The 17,241-nt window shown below is 39.0% G+C and overlaps 1 protein-coding gene across 1 annotated transcript in view; it reads right to left on the minus strand.

Moving 5' to 3' along the window:
• Positions 1-17,241, minus strand: part of LOC134678891 (zinc finger protein 395) — a 66,711-nt gene that overhangs the window by 35,995 nt on the left and 13,475 nt on the right. Inside the window, exon 2 of the mRNA XM_063537636.1 lies at positions 9,903-10,072. Coding sequence (XP_063393706.1) covers positions 9,903-10,072 — 170 coding nt within the window. The remainder of the gene's footprint in view (positions 1-9,902; positions 10,073-17,241) is intronic.

The raw sequence follows: 17,241 nt of genomic DNA on the forward strand, positions 1-17,241 counted from the left end.
TTTTGCCGGTCTCATATTTTCTTTTATCTATTAATGTGGGACTAGTGACTTTCTGCTTATCTATGAATTCTATGATTTTTAATAATTTGGTAATTGGCGGACATTCCTGCAGTGTATTTGCAATACGAATGTGCCCCTTTAGTTAGTGCCCTACCCCAAATCTAAAAAAATTAAGATTTGTACCTTAGATCATGTAGAAAAACCTACAAAACATGTACATTATACTATCCTCGTGATCGTAGTTAAATACTTACCTTTGAGCAATAGTTCCACAAAAATAACACTATACTTCAGCACGAAACATCTGAGAACATGGTCCATATATGTATTTACTTTAGGAGTGCAAAAACACATTACTTCCTCTCATGTCGCTTGCGACGGCTGTGTTGGCGGCTAACTTCGTGGACACCTAGCTGACTCTCTTCGTGGTCACCTAGCTGACTCTCTCCAATGGCTACTTATACACGCAAACCTGTAATAAATACGCTGTTCTGATATGCTGTAAGAGTGACTGAATGTATGAAGCTACCCCGTGTATGAAAGGTGCCCATCTACACTACATATTGTTTCAAATTGCAAATAAATGACAAAATTAAGTGTCAGATATTTAATTCAACTGATTCTTTTTTCTGGTGCCGACATTCTCTGAATTACAGTACAGTAGTTTTTGCTCGCGTCCGACTGAGAAGGATTCACAATGAAAAGGTACGATTATGTTTTAGTCTTCTTTTTATGCAAACTGACTAAGTGGTGAATAATTCTGAGAGTCACCTTCGTGTTTGACTTTTAGGGGTTAGAAGATGGAAAAGACAAACGCGTTACCTCTGGTTATTAGTGTTATGACCTACGATGTTTTGTTGTTGTAAAACGTAAAATTTTAAGAATATTTATCCTATTTAATTTAACCAATTTTATTTTCAACTAGTTAATTACGGACACGTGCTGAATATTCAATAGTCTTCCCTCTTCCGCAGGAAACGGTAGGAACATTTATTTATTCTTAGAACTCTTGAGTTATATGCACGAAATAAAAGTTCTCGGCAGCTAAAATGTATTTAATATTCATTACCTATATCTATCATTGATTTACGTGGAAGAAGATAGTGGCATACAAGATTACCTCCAACTGCACCTGCCAACTCAGATAACGGGTCTCTGTAGCACCAACGAAAGTAAACGTGTACGGAACGAGAAAGTGCGCCCCACCTCCGGCCGTAAGCGCCTTCTCTTTGCCTGTTTGCGCAACACGCGCAAACCATGCGGAATGCGGCGGCACCGCGCCCGCGCCGCCGCCCGCTGCCGCCCGTGACACTCAAAATCCTTCATTAGCATAGACACTTGACGTCGACCGACCATTTTCGTCAACGAAAGTGTATTAAAAGTTTCCGTGTGACCTTAATGCAAACGGCATTGTCACTTGCAAATAAGTCCTAGCAAGTTACCTAAGCTGTACAATACGTTTTTATTAATGAAAAGGAACACATACAACTTAACATTATCATTTATCATACGCCGCCAAAAGACCTGCGCCCAAATTTATATGGGAGAACGGAACCAATAGCACCCCGCCATTACTAAGACAAAAAGAGCCAAGAATTAACCATTTGAATCTATACAGAGATGTTCAAATATCTGTCCGTGGCGAGAAGTATAATACATCTCCGAGGGTCATGCCAAAAGAATTTAGATATTTACTCAAAAAATATACAATACGTCTATTGGTAGCGATTTTTTTAAGTATTCACCTTGATAACGTACCTAAGTATACATTTATCAATCCGTTAAAACGACTTTGAAAGTACCGATGCCTACTCTTCCTTTAAACACCTTGGAAATGTCACAGTGATAAGCAGCCAGGGCATGTATTTGGTTTCATAGAGTTAGACCAAGATAAGTCTGCAACAATTTTGATGACACACACGCAGAGCAACTGTTGTTGTTGACTTTTGCAGACTTTTCTTGGCCTAAATCTACCGCCTACCTCTTATTTCTTTTTTTTTTAATTTTGAAAGTAGGTAAAAATGAAAAGGAGCAAGGAAATATGGCGGATGAGGCAGAATAGAGATGTTTTTGAACCAAAATAGTCGAGTGTTCTGGCAGAAGTGTGCAGACTTGCGGAGCGAAGTTGTCATGGTGCCAGAGCAGATGCCGGATTCCCGATTTCAGCCGCTTATTACACCAAGTTGAAGTTGCCAATACTTGGGGTACAATCGGTGATACACCATCCCGAGTTAACTGTTCGTTGATCCTCTAGCACAACAGTAGCAATATGTCCCGTTTTGCAGAAAAATGAGGTAACCATTTATTTCTGTGTGCTCCGCTCTCGGCGACATTTTGTTGAGGTAGGTTCATCTTTAAAGAACCACATCGTCGACTGTCGTTTTGTTTCAGAATCGTACTTAAGGCACTGGTCCCACCGCGAGCTAGTAAGCTATGAGCTATCGGCTAGCTCACCGCTGGGCGAGTAACTATAAATATCGCCGTGTCTCTTTTATTTACACGGGAGTGCTTATCTTTTGTTCGTGTTTATAGCCGATAGCTCATAGCTTACTAGCTGGCGGTGGGACCAGTGCCTAAGAATACATTTTTCATCTGCTGACAGCATGCCATATTTCTTTTCTCGCCGACGTCGAATTTATCCTTCATACCTAATATACCTATATAAATTATTTAAGTACACCAACCACGAGATGTTCTTTCTGCAAGCCCAACGGCTTTGTGAGGCACCCATCTCAAACAACGCTTACGAAAGACAGCCGTTCGTGAATAATAGACTAACAGCCGTATTCATAAAAAATCCTTAAATGAGGAATGATCAGCTTATTAGCTAATCCGCTGTTTAGGCTTAATAAGCCGTTGATAAGAACCATGATTTATAAACGTTTATTAGGGGCTTCTTAACTAATAAGTAGATTAGACGCGTTATGTTGGCATCTTGGCACATCATAGACAAAAATATGGCTGAACATTAATTAAAAAAAAAAGTTTGACAGCAACACTAGCGGTAAATCGTAAAATCCTGAACAATACGATGTACAATTTTGATCAGTTTTCTGGGTTATTATATTATATATTAAAATAGCCTCTGCATCACAAAAACATATGAATAATATTGCACGGCTGGAAATTTTACAAAACTTGGTAAGTAACCACCTATATCATAGTCTGATAATCAGACATGTTTCCTTTTTAAAGTTACAAGTACCTAATTATGAGTTCTTTGCAAGCAATATTAATCAACCTATGTGTTATTGGTTATAGTTTCAATATATTGTGAGGTAAAGAGGACGGAGTCAAGAATTGGAGATCTCAGCAAGGAATCACCGCAAGCCCGCCTGCGCGCCATCGCCACCGTGATACCACGGATTCCAACACATTTTGTTCTGGTGGCGAAACACGAACGATATTGACACTATTCATATCAAATGATCGTTGAAGATAAATCAGGTGAGCAAGGTTTGGTTATTCATTTTTATATTTTATATGAGCCTAGAGTGTCCCACTGCTGGGCAAAGGCCTCCCTCCTCTCTTTCCACGTTTTATTCATTACTTAACGTAAAATGTGGTAGTATTTTCATGAACATACACTCGACACCCAAAAAATTACGGCCTCTTCATTTTTAATTTGACATTTCATTTGACTTACTATCGGTGTTTTCTAGAAGAGCAGAGCTAACTAAGCTAGTTAGGAGCTGTTTATAATTAGAATTAGTGGATAACATACTTAACCAACCACGATGGAACCAATTTATCAGTGAAGTGGCGATTTATCTTCAAACCTTTTTTGTTTGGCTTGGGCGCAGAGTTAAGCGCTTATATATGCAACTAGACAGTGACAATGTTTGCAGTGAAACATCTCAGCCAATAGCCGCATTAAAAGGCAAACTGCACAATTCATAATGAGGCAGAAATGTTCATTATTCACAGGAGTGTCGCTGTTGGTAGGTTATGTAATTTAAAACCAACATAGATATCAATATGATTTTTACATAATGTTCTTATCAATCATAACACACCTGTGTAGGTTAATTATTTGTTTAAAAGTATATTAGAATTTCAATTCATAACTTTGTTATTATTGTATAATTTCATTTATTCAAACTACAATTGCCGGTAAGAAACAGTGTAGGTACGCTAGGTACAAGTACTAGTATGTAACTATGAACAAAACAGACATGTATGTAATTCTTAAGTTTTGCTGTGAGATAGCTATGGTATTGACAAACAACAATAGAATCTCTGCCTGGATGGAGATCCATTAAGGATGACTCGCGATATACCGGGCCGTGTCCGGGCCGGAGCTTCTGGGGCTTATTTTTATATGACATGACAGGCGATCACGTGATGCTTTCCATAGAAAACTATGCTCCGGAAGCTCCGGCCCGGACACGGCCCGGTCTAACATGAGTCATCCTTTATTCCCTATAGTTACCACAACATGTTGTTGCAACAATATGGAAATTATTCCATATCGCCATATCCATTAGGATGTTGCAAATAAACTAAAAATAAAAGATGATATAGGTTGATTCAATGAATATATTAATTGAAACAGTGTTCTTTTCAGGTTGCGAGTATTCCATCATCAGCTATTGTCCGGAGCTGGCTACACAATTCGGTGGCCACACTGTTCTGGCATCTAACCAGCCAGCAAATGAAGTTGGTTGTACTGAAATAAAGAAAAAAATATTAACTAGTTTGATGATTGTAAAATGTAATAAAATTGTTTTATTTAAGTGGGTTGTTTAATTTCCCTAAATTAACACATGCAATATGTTGATATGTTATAATAAAAATATCAGTTTAAAATACATGAACTTGTTTTATTTATCTATCACAATGTCAAAAATTAACTCTGCTCAGTGTGGACTTCAACACAAAACTCAGCATTCAGTGCAGTGGCAGCGTTAACAGTGCATAGAAATCCAACCAAAGTAGTTGGCATAGTTTATTTTGATAGGTATATTATATTTTAGTGATAATGATACCTACAAATTGGAATATGATATGTCCCACAACAAAGGTACCTATATACCTGCCCATATTCTTCAATTAAGTATCTTCAGTATTGCTGTGAGTGGCCTTACAGGGTCCTATGTACTATGTGCGCAATTAATACCTTTTAGTTAGAGCTTGAGAATACCGTGATCTTATAATAAATCAACGTTTTATGGCAGGTAATGAGTATGTAAGAAAAGTAGGTATACTCACTTCTTTGCGCTGTAGAAGTTTTCATTCTTTAATGACAGGTATATAGGTTGGTGAGGTGCTTTATCCGACGCCGGTGCCCCAGTCGTGAAGTCTAGTCTTATGTATAACAGCTCGTATCGCATAAATTGCTTGCATCTTGATTGATGCGACACACAATCATGCAAACAACTCCTAGCAAAGGCGCAATATCCAGGTTTCCCGCTATTTGCGCACTATATCTAGGTATGTAATGGTTTATCTCCTTATTTACACATATTAAACCACTCATTTATTAAATTTAGAGGTTTTTTAAACAAAAAGAACACCCAAATCACTAAATTACGATACAAGTCTCATCGACGTTTGAACTAATTTGTGAAATGCTGTCTTGTCAAAATCAGCTGTTTTGTGACCGCCATCTTGTATTTTAGGGATAATAAGCAGATAAAGAAGGGTCCACGGCTCCGTAACTTTCCGAGGATTTAATAAAGAGATGATCAACTGTTTAGCGCTAAAAAGTGTTTATGAATCACATTTTGTGACATCCGGTTATCATCAACTGATGATCAATGCTCTAACTGTTTATGAATACGGCTGTTAATAGTTTGCATCTCATGCTGCTGATCCAATGACCAGTTCTCGCTTAAGCTCTACTGCTGTATGTTATTCGTCGGTTCTCACGAATGTCTTTTTCCACAGCATGCACATTTTTATGAGTAACTGCGGTTGGTGGTAGCCCTGTCTTAGCCTCATCTTCAAGGCTCCTCTGACGTCTTTTAGAATCAGCTACGAATCAGCAAACGAATTGAAAACTGTTGCACTCGAACACGCAAAATTATCGAAAATTGTGACATTTTTGTAGAATTTGAACTTTTTTGTTCAAAATATCTTTGATGCTTTTTTGTGGTCATATCGTAATGCATAAGGTAGAAGTTTGCTCGACGCTGCACTAGTATGTTCGTATGAAACAAATGAGTATATAGTACATTATTGCAGAGGCCGGGAAAGGGCAATTCGTGGATGAGTTTCGATTTTGTCGGACGACGCGAAGCGGAGTCCGACAAAGAAGACGAATCCACGAATTGCTATTCCTGCCGAGGCATATATAGTGCTTTTCTCCAAACATGCGAGGAAATAAGCTAAAATAATTATTATTTAAGCATCAAGCATCACTCAAATCAAACCTTCACATCCAAAATGTCAAAAACAATTTCCCTCTTTAATTAATTTTTAAAAGTTAAAGGCACAAACTTATTCTGCCATTCAGTACCATTCAATATTCGTTCATTCAATATAATTGCGCAATATAGTTTGTCAAACCAACTTTTCAGTCAGTAAGAACCAGGAAAACTACACCCATCCTTTTCTTTTGGGTGTTGTACTAGTGTAAGACAAAGATAGTATGATTCTCTTTGTCTATGTTTGAAATGAGAAAGTCCTTTGACAAACTATGTAAGCTTTATGAGCACGGATGAGATTTAAAAAAGTATCAAAATAATCTTTGATTTTATTAAGCAGTATTCGCACGATCATACACGTGAAATGATAGCTGATCGGGTCGTGTAGAAGCGGCTCGCGGCAATAATAATTGGCTGTTTGCGTTTTTTATTATTAAAAAGTAAAAAACACTACAGTAATAAGTTATTACTGTAGTGTTTTTTTACTTCCCGTCCGCTAGAACAGGACAGCGATAGTTTGATGTTTTTTAGTTAGAGTTTGACATTAACGAAGAACTTCCCGTACTATTTTTGCTACAGTAAGGTGAACATTTCCGAGCATATTGGAGAAAAAGTATTTTTTCTCAAAAATGGACGGCAAAGTCGACTTTGCCGTCTAAAAAATAGGTCGCGAAGCGCGTAGTTTATGGTCAGTCAAAAATTAAAAAGTTAAAAACATTGCAGTCTCAAAATCGAGACTGCAATGTTGCATACAAATTCCATTATTTGTCGAGTTCCAAACTTTTTAAAAGTTGAAATGGCCATATGAAATGAAGGCACAGGCCCATTCAACAGCCAAACAGATGATTAGTACCGCGACTATTTAGCTGTCTCAAATAGGTTGGCGTATTTTCGGCAGAAAAATACACTTCTATTTTTTACTTAAAAAAATAAAAAAGCGGCAATGGCTTTTTTCTGTGAAAATGTATACGTAAGAAAGTTGCTTTTGTATAATATTTCTGTGATATTTATATTTCTTGCACCATTTTTGAGAAAAGCACTATATATGACTCGGCTGGAAGGCTACTTGCTGGCTTCGGATTCAATTAAACGGACTCCCAAGGTCGTCCGTTTAAAACGAATCCTCAGCCTGCAAGTAACTACTTCCGAGCCTCGACAATAATGTACTATTTTTTTGCATGACCCTCTCAAGTAATAGAAATTTCTTTTCAATATCGTATTTTATATGCTCATTTTATTACTTATAAGTACGAGTAACCGTATAACTTAGAAAACAGTATAATTTTGCAAATTTTGATAGAGTACAGTGAAGTTTTATTTAAAATGAATTTTGTGGGACTGGGTACGTTGTTAAGGCACGTATGAGGGGAACGGGCGACGTCGAGGACGCACGGCGCGGCGCGGCGGTGCAGTACGTAGGTTAGGTGCTGCGAGTTGCGCTAGTGTGGCGTTCCATTTCGAAACTAGGTCACCGTGTCACACGAAGGCCGCGCCAAGTGCCAACCGAAACCGCCGCCATCTTTAAATTAGTTTATCAAATCGTGTCATTCAGCATACGTATTGTTTTCTCTGACAATAATTAAATCTAAGTCATAACATCTGTAGCTCCTTGACCTCTCCGATCTCTTTGAAATGTAAAAGTTTAACTGATAATTTATTTCCCAATAAGCTTGGAGTACATTTAAGATAAAAAAATAAACTACTGTTCAAAAACTTTCTCTTTTATACGGCCGGTTGGCCGGTCGGGTAATCACCAAATTGGTTCCTATCTCAAATAGAATCTATAAATTCGACGAACTTTCTTAAAATGAGTTTGAGTCAGAGAATACAGCAACAATCTATAATCTTATTGTTTATCCCTATATTTTCTTAAGTAAGTAGTGTAGTGAACTTATTGAGAGGTCATACGAACAAGTTTTATCACTGCCTTCACACTAAATACCAACCACTGGCTTTTACGGTAATATCAAGTGGAAGTGCTATACCCGACCTTCTATAACTTTAAAATTTGTCACTACGAAATAAAACACTACCTTACCTGTATGTATTATCTGGGAGACCGAGCTTTGTTCGGAAAACATATAAAAACTCAAAAATGCGCGTTTTCCCAGAGATTAAACCTAGCTAGATCAATTTATCGCCCCCGAAAACACCCATATAGCAAATTTCATCGAAATCCTTAGAGCCGTTTCCGAGATCCCCAAAATATATATACTTACATATAAATTAATAAATAAGTAAACAAGAATTGCTCGTTTAAAGGTATTAGATAGATAACACCCCTGATTTTAATATTTTCTACCTACATACTTGTGTTGCTGTATCCGGAATCTTATTTACAACGTGATTGAAGTCGACTTTCAGGCAGTTGAGGGGTAGACATAGGGAGGGGTGTGCTGAGTAGAGCGATATCTGTGTAGATTAGGCCTGTGCCTGTTTGTTACGGTGCTCGTTGCGAAATTTGAACTGCGAGTGGAGGTCTCGCCTCTCACTGCGCTCACGATAAAAAGTGAAACTGCGGTGTAGTCACGTCGCAGCGGCTTCAACACCATTTGACGTCGTCTGTTCCGGTTTGTTACCGATGCGCTTCATCTTTTGTAAAAGTGTACAATGAAGATTTAGCAAGGTTTTCGCTGTGACTATTTGTGATCGATTTTACGCGAGATGACGTCTATGATTTAAAAAAAATTAAAGATATCAATGGGTGTCCCATAGGTAGAGTCGCCTACGCAATTGATAATAGTTGTCAACAAAGTTGCATTGTCTGTCCCTCTCTGGCATGAAGGCAGGGGAGAACGCGGCGCGGGAGGCGGTAGTCGGCCGCAGAATGTAGGCAAGTGTGACAAGGACACGCCCGTACTCCGTGCTAACACTTCCATCCAGTTTCTAACGTGCTTGGCGAAGATTTCGAAACACTCGCCGCGCTTGTCCTTACTTCATCGCTGCACATTTGTATGCCATTTAGTAAACACGGCACAATACAAGGCGGCGCGTTAAATAGGTCTACCTATTTGCGTTACCTAGAGGAAGAGGGTTTTCGTCAGATTACCAGAAGCAGATCAAACATCTTTATACAATGAATAGCCGGTTCGACATGGGTCTAGTAACTCATTTATTGCATAAAAGCGTTCAGTTTCGTGTTCATGGATGTTTAGATCTTGTCGAGGTTTTGCATGTTGTCGAATGCATTAGAAATGCCACGACCTTCTTCGCAACTAGCGGCGAGGTAACCCAGTGACACAAGGTAAAATAGAACCGGCGTTATTTTGTTAATTATGCCACCTGGAATGAGATTCGACGTGTTGAAAGTGTCTGTTCTGTATTTATTAGACTGATGGAACATGAACATGTGTTGGTTTCTAAAATTATGTACTATATACACCAGTGTTGGCCGAAACGGTAATGCATTTGAATATTCTTGATCATTAACCAGTACAAATTGAACTGTAACCGTCCGTTACCGGTTACGGTTCAATTAGTACTTGTTAATGGTCAATTGCAATTAACGTTCGGCCAACACTGCTGTACACTCACCCTTGCATATGATGAGCAGGCACTTCGATGGTGGCGGAGGCACGGCGGCGGTCACCACTGGCCATGTCTGCCAGTCTGGCGAAGTCTGTGTCCACGTCAGCGAGCCTTGCAGATTTTCGGGACTCTAGCAGTCTTATTTCATCAAGTCTTTTCTTTAGCTCGATGGGCGCCTGTGGATAAATAAACAATATATGCATTTAAACTTGTATGAAAAAGTGACGTATGTATGATATAATTGTAAAGTCAGTAAAATTAGCTTAGCATCCCTGTATACATATGCAGGGGTGCTAATAGTTTTGCTAGCTGTCCCTATGTAAAATCCCTAGCCAGAATCGGGAAAATAACTATGAGCATATACTGCAGCACAGTGGGTGTGGACGAGAGATCAATACGGCCGACCTTCTGTCGGCCCGTTGTTGGGTGGTTGTGACGTCACGACCGGGCTTGCCAGAAGTAGAGCGGGACCGACTCGACTGGGTCACGAACTCAACACCTACGTCGAATATATGACCTCGCAATGTTCAACCTCTACTATGAGTACGCACATTACTCTTGTATAATATATGCATGGAATATTTCTTACCATTTCTACCAAAGAATGTTCGTTTCCTATTAAAAAAATATTAATCACTATCAGGGACTTGTATCAGGGAAGAGAAAAGTTTTTGACATGAAATTGTTGAGCAAAGTTGTACGGCGTAATTGACCATTATGTAGTATTTTTTTCGCATGATTCTTTTATTATATGTATGTAGTATTCGTATTATGATACGCATTGTAAAGGTTAGAAAGACCGGTTTTCTAAATACGTACATTTAAGGACAACTGTAATGGTATCAATACGATCTACAACAGGAAGTATGAGCCATGTGTAGGTATGTATGTTGGTGTACAAGTCACACGCGTAGATAAATGGTGCAAGAATCGCGGTCACCTCGCTACTCGGTCAATCAAGCGCGCTGGGCCGAGTGCTGTGTTGACATTGGTTGCGTTTACGTTCGTGCGCTTCCTTCTTCTAGGCGCTGCGCTGGTTGCGCGATTGACACGATACAATTGAGCGCGAGCGTCGAGGACAAGTTTCATTGTTCGTCATTGTGACGTGTGGTTGTGTGGGTATTAAGTGTAGCTTATATTTGTAGTATCTTCCCATTTCTGTGTTGACGGACTTGGCGGCGCCAATTCGGGCACGCTTGATATACTAACGAGCAATCTCTTTAACCCCAATTTGTTTGTTTAAAGCAAGCTTAAGACGGAATAGGAGCTGAGTTTTAAATATTTTAGGTAAATCGCTAACGGAAGCGGCTTCTAAAACTAGTGCGATAAGGACAAGGCGAAAAATCCTGCGTAAAAATCTCCAAAATCGAGGTTTCGTACTCGACTGTTTCCTCCTCCAAAACTTAACCAATCGTAACCAAATTTGGAAATATAAAACCTATTTTTTCATTCGGTAGACTAAAATGACATTTCATACTATGAAATGATATTTTATGTTCAGACTAGGAAATGTCAAAAAGTCTACGGAATAAAAAATAGGCTTTAAATGATTATGAAATTATCTGTGTCGGACCGTTTTGGCTAGTTGATATCAGTTTTGAATACTACGCCTCTCATTGTGGCATAGTCAATGAGGCCATTTTGGCAATTTTTGTAGGGCTCTAGCGCCTTAAAAAACAAAAATTACAAAAAAAGCAAAACGGTCCGAGACAGATATTGACAATATTAATCTGTGTTGAAAAAATCATTGCTCTAGCATCAAAACCCACGGAGGAAACAGTCGGGTACGTTTGTATGGAGAAATGACCACTCCTGTTGGCTCTTAAGAGTCCCCAGCAAGCTCGGTTCTCCATAATCTCCATACAAACGGTTACGCTCCCATTTTAAAACGACCAACTAGATTACTTACTTAGTTTACAATAAGATAGGTATATCTAGTCCTGTAATTAGTTTATGTAGCACTTCAGGTACCATAGTTAAATAAATACAGTGTACTTAAGTTTTTTATACAAGACTTGTTTTTACTCTATTTCGTTTTTTTATAAACTGGAGCTATATAAACTATGTAATTACAGGACTACACTGAGAGAAAAGACTAACAAAAACACACTTAGAATTACAAAAATAAACTTAATCCGGGACAAGGAGAGTCAACTAATAGGAACAAATTGACTTTTGCAATTTCTATTAGTTCTTGCAATTTCTATTATGTTTTTGTTGAAATTAGATTTGGGATTACTGAGCTGTTTGTAGAAATAAATAAACTTTACAGAAATAGTGAAACGTCCATAATTATTACTAAAACTTCATTTTTTCCCCCAGTACAGAACTGTTTTTTAAAATTCCTGGTGATGATTTTCTCTCAGTGTAGATATATTATGTCATTGTATGTGCAAAGTTTGATTACTATCGCAAAATTAAACTAATTAATTTTGTTAAAGTATACCAAAAAGTGATGTGACATAATAACTATACTAGCTTTTGCCCGCGAATTCGTCTGCGTGGAATTAGTTCCAGCATTTTAAGTAAGAATATAGTGCCTGGTTTGCCACCCCACTTTTCACTCCCTTTAGGAATGACTTCCGACATAAAATCTATCGTATGTCCTTCCCCGGGAAACAATCTCTACGCCAAATTTAAACTAAATTCGTTCAGCGGTTTAAGCGTGAAGAGGTAACAGACAGAAGGACATTCATACTTTCGCATTTATAATATTAATAAAGTATGGATATGGAAGTATTGACCAAAGCCAAAGGATTGTTAACGCTTAGGAATCTCAATGTAGCGGTATCGAAGTGATTGGTTTTCCCGCGACGGTTGTGGTGACGCAGGCGCGCCCGCAACTCACAAGCGGCCGTTGATCACATCATACTTTCACTTTTACGTGATTTCGTGCGAGTTGTGGACTCTACACACTGCCTTCTAGTGGCAATCGCTCATAAACAAATTAAAGAAATGTTTCATGTGTGAATCGTTAATGTGGTATTCAATATTACGTTTTGGTACTTTTCATGTCTTGTTTAGACCTTGTTTATTTAGATTACGAGTATTACAGGAGGGTACATGGTCATGTTTTTGAATCTCTAAACTAAACATAGAACAAGCACATCTGCCGTAGTGCAAACGCCGTCACCAGTGCGCGGCGGCCGCTTGCCATCGCGTTATGTAAAAGTGACAGCGGTTGCACAATTGCTATTTGATGGCGAAACTTAGACGCTTTTAAATGCCAGTGAAAGTCACTGAGTGACTTTGACATGATAACACTGAAATACACTTCTTAGACTTTGTGATTGTTTTAAGACTGATTAATGTCCATGGTTTATGTACTTTTATGTTTTCGACCATTCGCAACATTGTAAAATGTACGTGTATAATGCAGTATACTTCAGTATAGTATTAGTTATTGCAGAATTTGAAATCGGCCATCGATGCGGCGGGCGTTACGCAGTGGGTAGGTAGGTAGTATCTTGGATGCGAGGTGTCGGTTGCGCGTACACGCTAGCCGTACATATTAACCGGGCATCGTCGAGTGCGCGATGCGAGGAGCGGTGACTCGTGGAAACAATGTAGCTGAGCCGGTGATTTAGTTGGTATCTCGGGTTGCGAAAGTTCGGCGCGCTCTACTGCTCATCCATGTTGGCGCTGCGCAAATCAGATTATCGACGCTTGCAATAAGTTTACATGTTACACTGCGTTGACCCTCATTCCCTTGTTTACCCGACCCGTGCGTCATTAACCGTAGTTAGTTTTAATAAAATTAAATAACCGGAATAGGTACTTACACCTAAGCTGAGTTAAAGGTTATAAAACAGTTTAAATGGTATCGTATGTATATCCATTAAAAAAAAAATTGGGTTGCGCATCCAGTACCTGACTCGCTACAAACAAAGCTACAATTCAATGAAGGTGCCCGTTTGTTACAGGTAGCTATTTACAATTCAATTCAACCAAATACCCCTTCAGAATGAAACCGTTTTAAGCCAACGTAAAGTCCTAGTTATATATGACTTATAAGTGATGACAATGGACACCTGTTACAAAGTAATTCTTTATTATGTTTTAAATTTGTTCATGCTTACATTTGTTTATGTCATAAATGAGAAAAAAAAATTAGAGTTTACTTGGTAAACTCTTGTGAACTTCATATTTAAATATGTATATATGATTAGTAAATCGTCTTTTCTGCGTTTCATAAGTGGAAACGTTTTGGAACACATCCCGCTAATAGGCGTATTTTTAATAGTAAATTCGCAATTTAGCTTATACCCAGATATAAATCCGTTTTACAGATTATCCGTGTATAATTCCGTCATCATTATTTTTATTTGTAAGTAGTTGGATAACATTTATATTGGTAGAAAGACTAGGAGGTCCTAATAAAGGATAAGTTTTGCGCTGTAAGAAACGCCATTACTTAATCTAGTTTACCTATTGTAAAATTCAGAATAGATACAAGCTTATCAAAAGTCAGTATGGCCAGACGGGATATCGCGCTACGGCAGGACAATGCCCTTTGGACGGAATTCATTATGCGTCCACTTTGTAGTTGAAAAACAATAGACTACCTACGGCGACTGATAAAATTATGCGAATTCGAGGACAGTGTTGTGACTTTACCAACGCAGCAACGGCAATGGCCTAATCTGAGCTGAGGGAGCGGCTGTTTCTTTAAGTGATCCGCGAGCGTACCGCGCTTGGAAAGTTCCACCTGCCCCCAAGCAGTTAAATAATCAATTAATGCATCGATACAGAATATAGTAACATAACAAAACCCAAAATATATTCAGGTATCGTACCTCGCCTTTTACATCATGTACTTACATGGATCAAAAACTTTAGTTAGTTATGCCACTTTCCATGGGACATCATAAAATAAACGGACTTGTCTACAGAAACGACGCCCGTTTTTCGGAAATTTTATGATCACCTATCTAAATTCCGTGCATACCGCATTGTATAAGTTACGGAATATCTACAAGAAGTGATTGTTAGTATTCGTGTAACTAATGGCCATTTGGATTTGGAAGCTGCGGTCACGTCACGTAGGTACTCGCGCATGTACGAACAGAGCACTTTGGCCGTCTGCGAGCGCTCGCGCTCTAGTAAATAGGTCAATTCATTGCCTCCTATGGTACCCACTGACAATCGGCGTATTGTACTGACGTGGGTATATAAATAGGTAGAATAGTGCCGCTCCCTTCCGTCCTGCTATGCGTACCCTGCCCTGCGATTTATGAACCAATACTAGCAACGAAATAAATACATTTTCTGGAAGATATCGTTATCTAAAGGTAAGATCGCCCGTTGTTTGCCTTTATGTGTAAATAAATTTTTTCTGGTCATCAATTTTTATTAGGTGTACAACAAAGAATATCTTATCTGTATTGTCTATCGTGTATTATCCTAGGTATCTTGGGATTACTATGAAATTATATTTTAATTTGCACTGTAATAACCTAATTAATAATGATGTACATTAAGTTTAAACTACTGTAGCAATGAACTTGCGATTGATTAATTAGAGACGAGTATGACATGTAAATTAATTTATGCTCTAGTCAACTTTTAATATTCGTGTCAGGCTGCCAAGGCATTGATATCTTGTTCGACAGAACCCGCTTAGTTCACGTACATGGAAGGCTATTGAATTAGCCCCGCGACCTTGTGCGATTAGTGAATAAAAACGTTGTAAAGCGGATGCAAGCGAAGCAGGGCACGCAAACGCCGCGCCGCGCCGAGCGGGCGCAGAGGCCGCTGCGCGCTGCTGCAAGCGCCAACCTTGCCCGAAATTCTGTGACCTACTTTCAATGCACGGTAAAACGTTCCAAGCGTTTTTATTAAAACAATTCGCCTTGAAACACCTATTTTATTCTCAGCTCAACCAGGTGACGTTAGAATTATTCGTGCCCTGCAGCCGTACTTGTCACGCGTCTAAAATTGCGATTGGAAATGTCCGACGTAATGAGTTTGACTTGTTATTGTGTGAATAAGGAAAAACCTCTTTCCTCGAATTGGTTATGTCGTTCATGACAATATTAGGATATGTCGGCGAGTAGGTCGGTGTCATCGATTGCAGGCAGGAAGCCGGGCGGCCTAGTTGGCGTGCGGGCTAATGGCGCGGGACAGGGCGGCGCGGCGCGGGTGCGGGCCGTGCGGAGCTCCGCGTCCCGCTTTACTTATGCACTATGCAGCGCTCTGGCCAGCAACCGTCATCTATTTCGGTTTCGAATTGCCTAGTACATATTTACATTCGGTACACGGCGGGAAGAAGTTGATAACTCGAGATATAAAATTGAAGAAATTTGAACTTAAAATAGAAAGTTCATTTGTAACTTAAATATGTTTTTATATCAATAAATGTATTAATAAATAGAATTACGTAAGGTTAAAATATCTTCAATTTTGTGTCTCGAGTTGTCAACTTCTTCCCGCCGTGTACGGTATGTCAACCGTGGTGTTAAAGCCGGTTCAAGACTATAACTATAGTGGGTGTAATCGCGTTTTGCGTGTGCAGAGAAGTGTCACAAATTATATTTCAGTGTCGAGCGGAAGATTTGTTTTTACCACAGTACTACTACCCGTCCTATAAATATTTCTATTAAACACGAGGTAAACTTAAGTTTATTTATTATCCTGTCCTGATGATACCAGCATGACTGACGAAGACGGGTATTCGAACTATTCGCAGTTCGCACTTGGCCTTGATTATTCATTTCTACGCTAGAGGCGCTTGTCGGCCGGCGAATAAAACTCACGACATGTGATGGTTTGACGGTAGATGTTTTAATCGCTGAATTCCACGCAGATGAAATCCTATGTCCCCATCCCGTTATTCCGATGCTTCCTTATTTATCATGATAGTAGTGATGTTCTACTTTAAATCGGCAAATATATCAACGTCGTTGATGAATCGGTTTAATAGTGGTGTCGTTATCACAGACCAAGTTTTTTTTTTCAATAAACCTCAATTTATTCAACTACGTTGTTACTTACCAAACGTAAACTACAAAAAAAAGAGAGGACTGAAAAAAATAAGAAACTACGTTTTACGCCAAAAGCATTCCGATCTTTTAGCAATTCCAGGAATGAACTACGTCACCGGCAATTTTGCGTAGGCACGAGCTCGTGTGCTGATGACGTCATGAATAAAATGCCGGCCGCCCACTCGCTGTGCCTTTCGCTCGTCAGAATAGATCGGTTGCCTACGTCGTGTCGTGCCGGGATGTTAACTAAAAACTAATCGCACGTTAGATATATACAACAGGATAAAAATAAGACGTAAGTATGTGACGTAATATTCCACGTAGGAATCTGCACTGACTGATTTTATAATACATATGTATTA

Source organism: Cydia fagiglandana, chromosome Z (genome assembly GCF_963556715.1).
Source record: "Cydia fagiglandana chromosome Z, ilCydFagi1.1, whole genome shotgun sequence".
Lineage (NCBI taxonomy): Eukaryota > Metazoa > Arthropoda > Insecta > Lepidoptera > Tortricidae > Cydia > Cydia fagiglandana.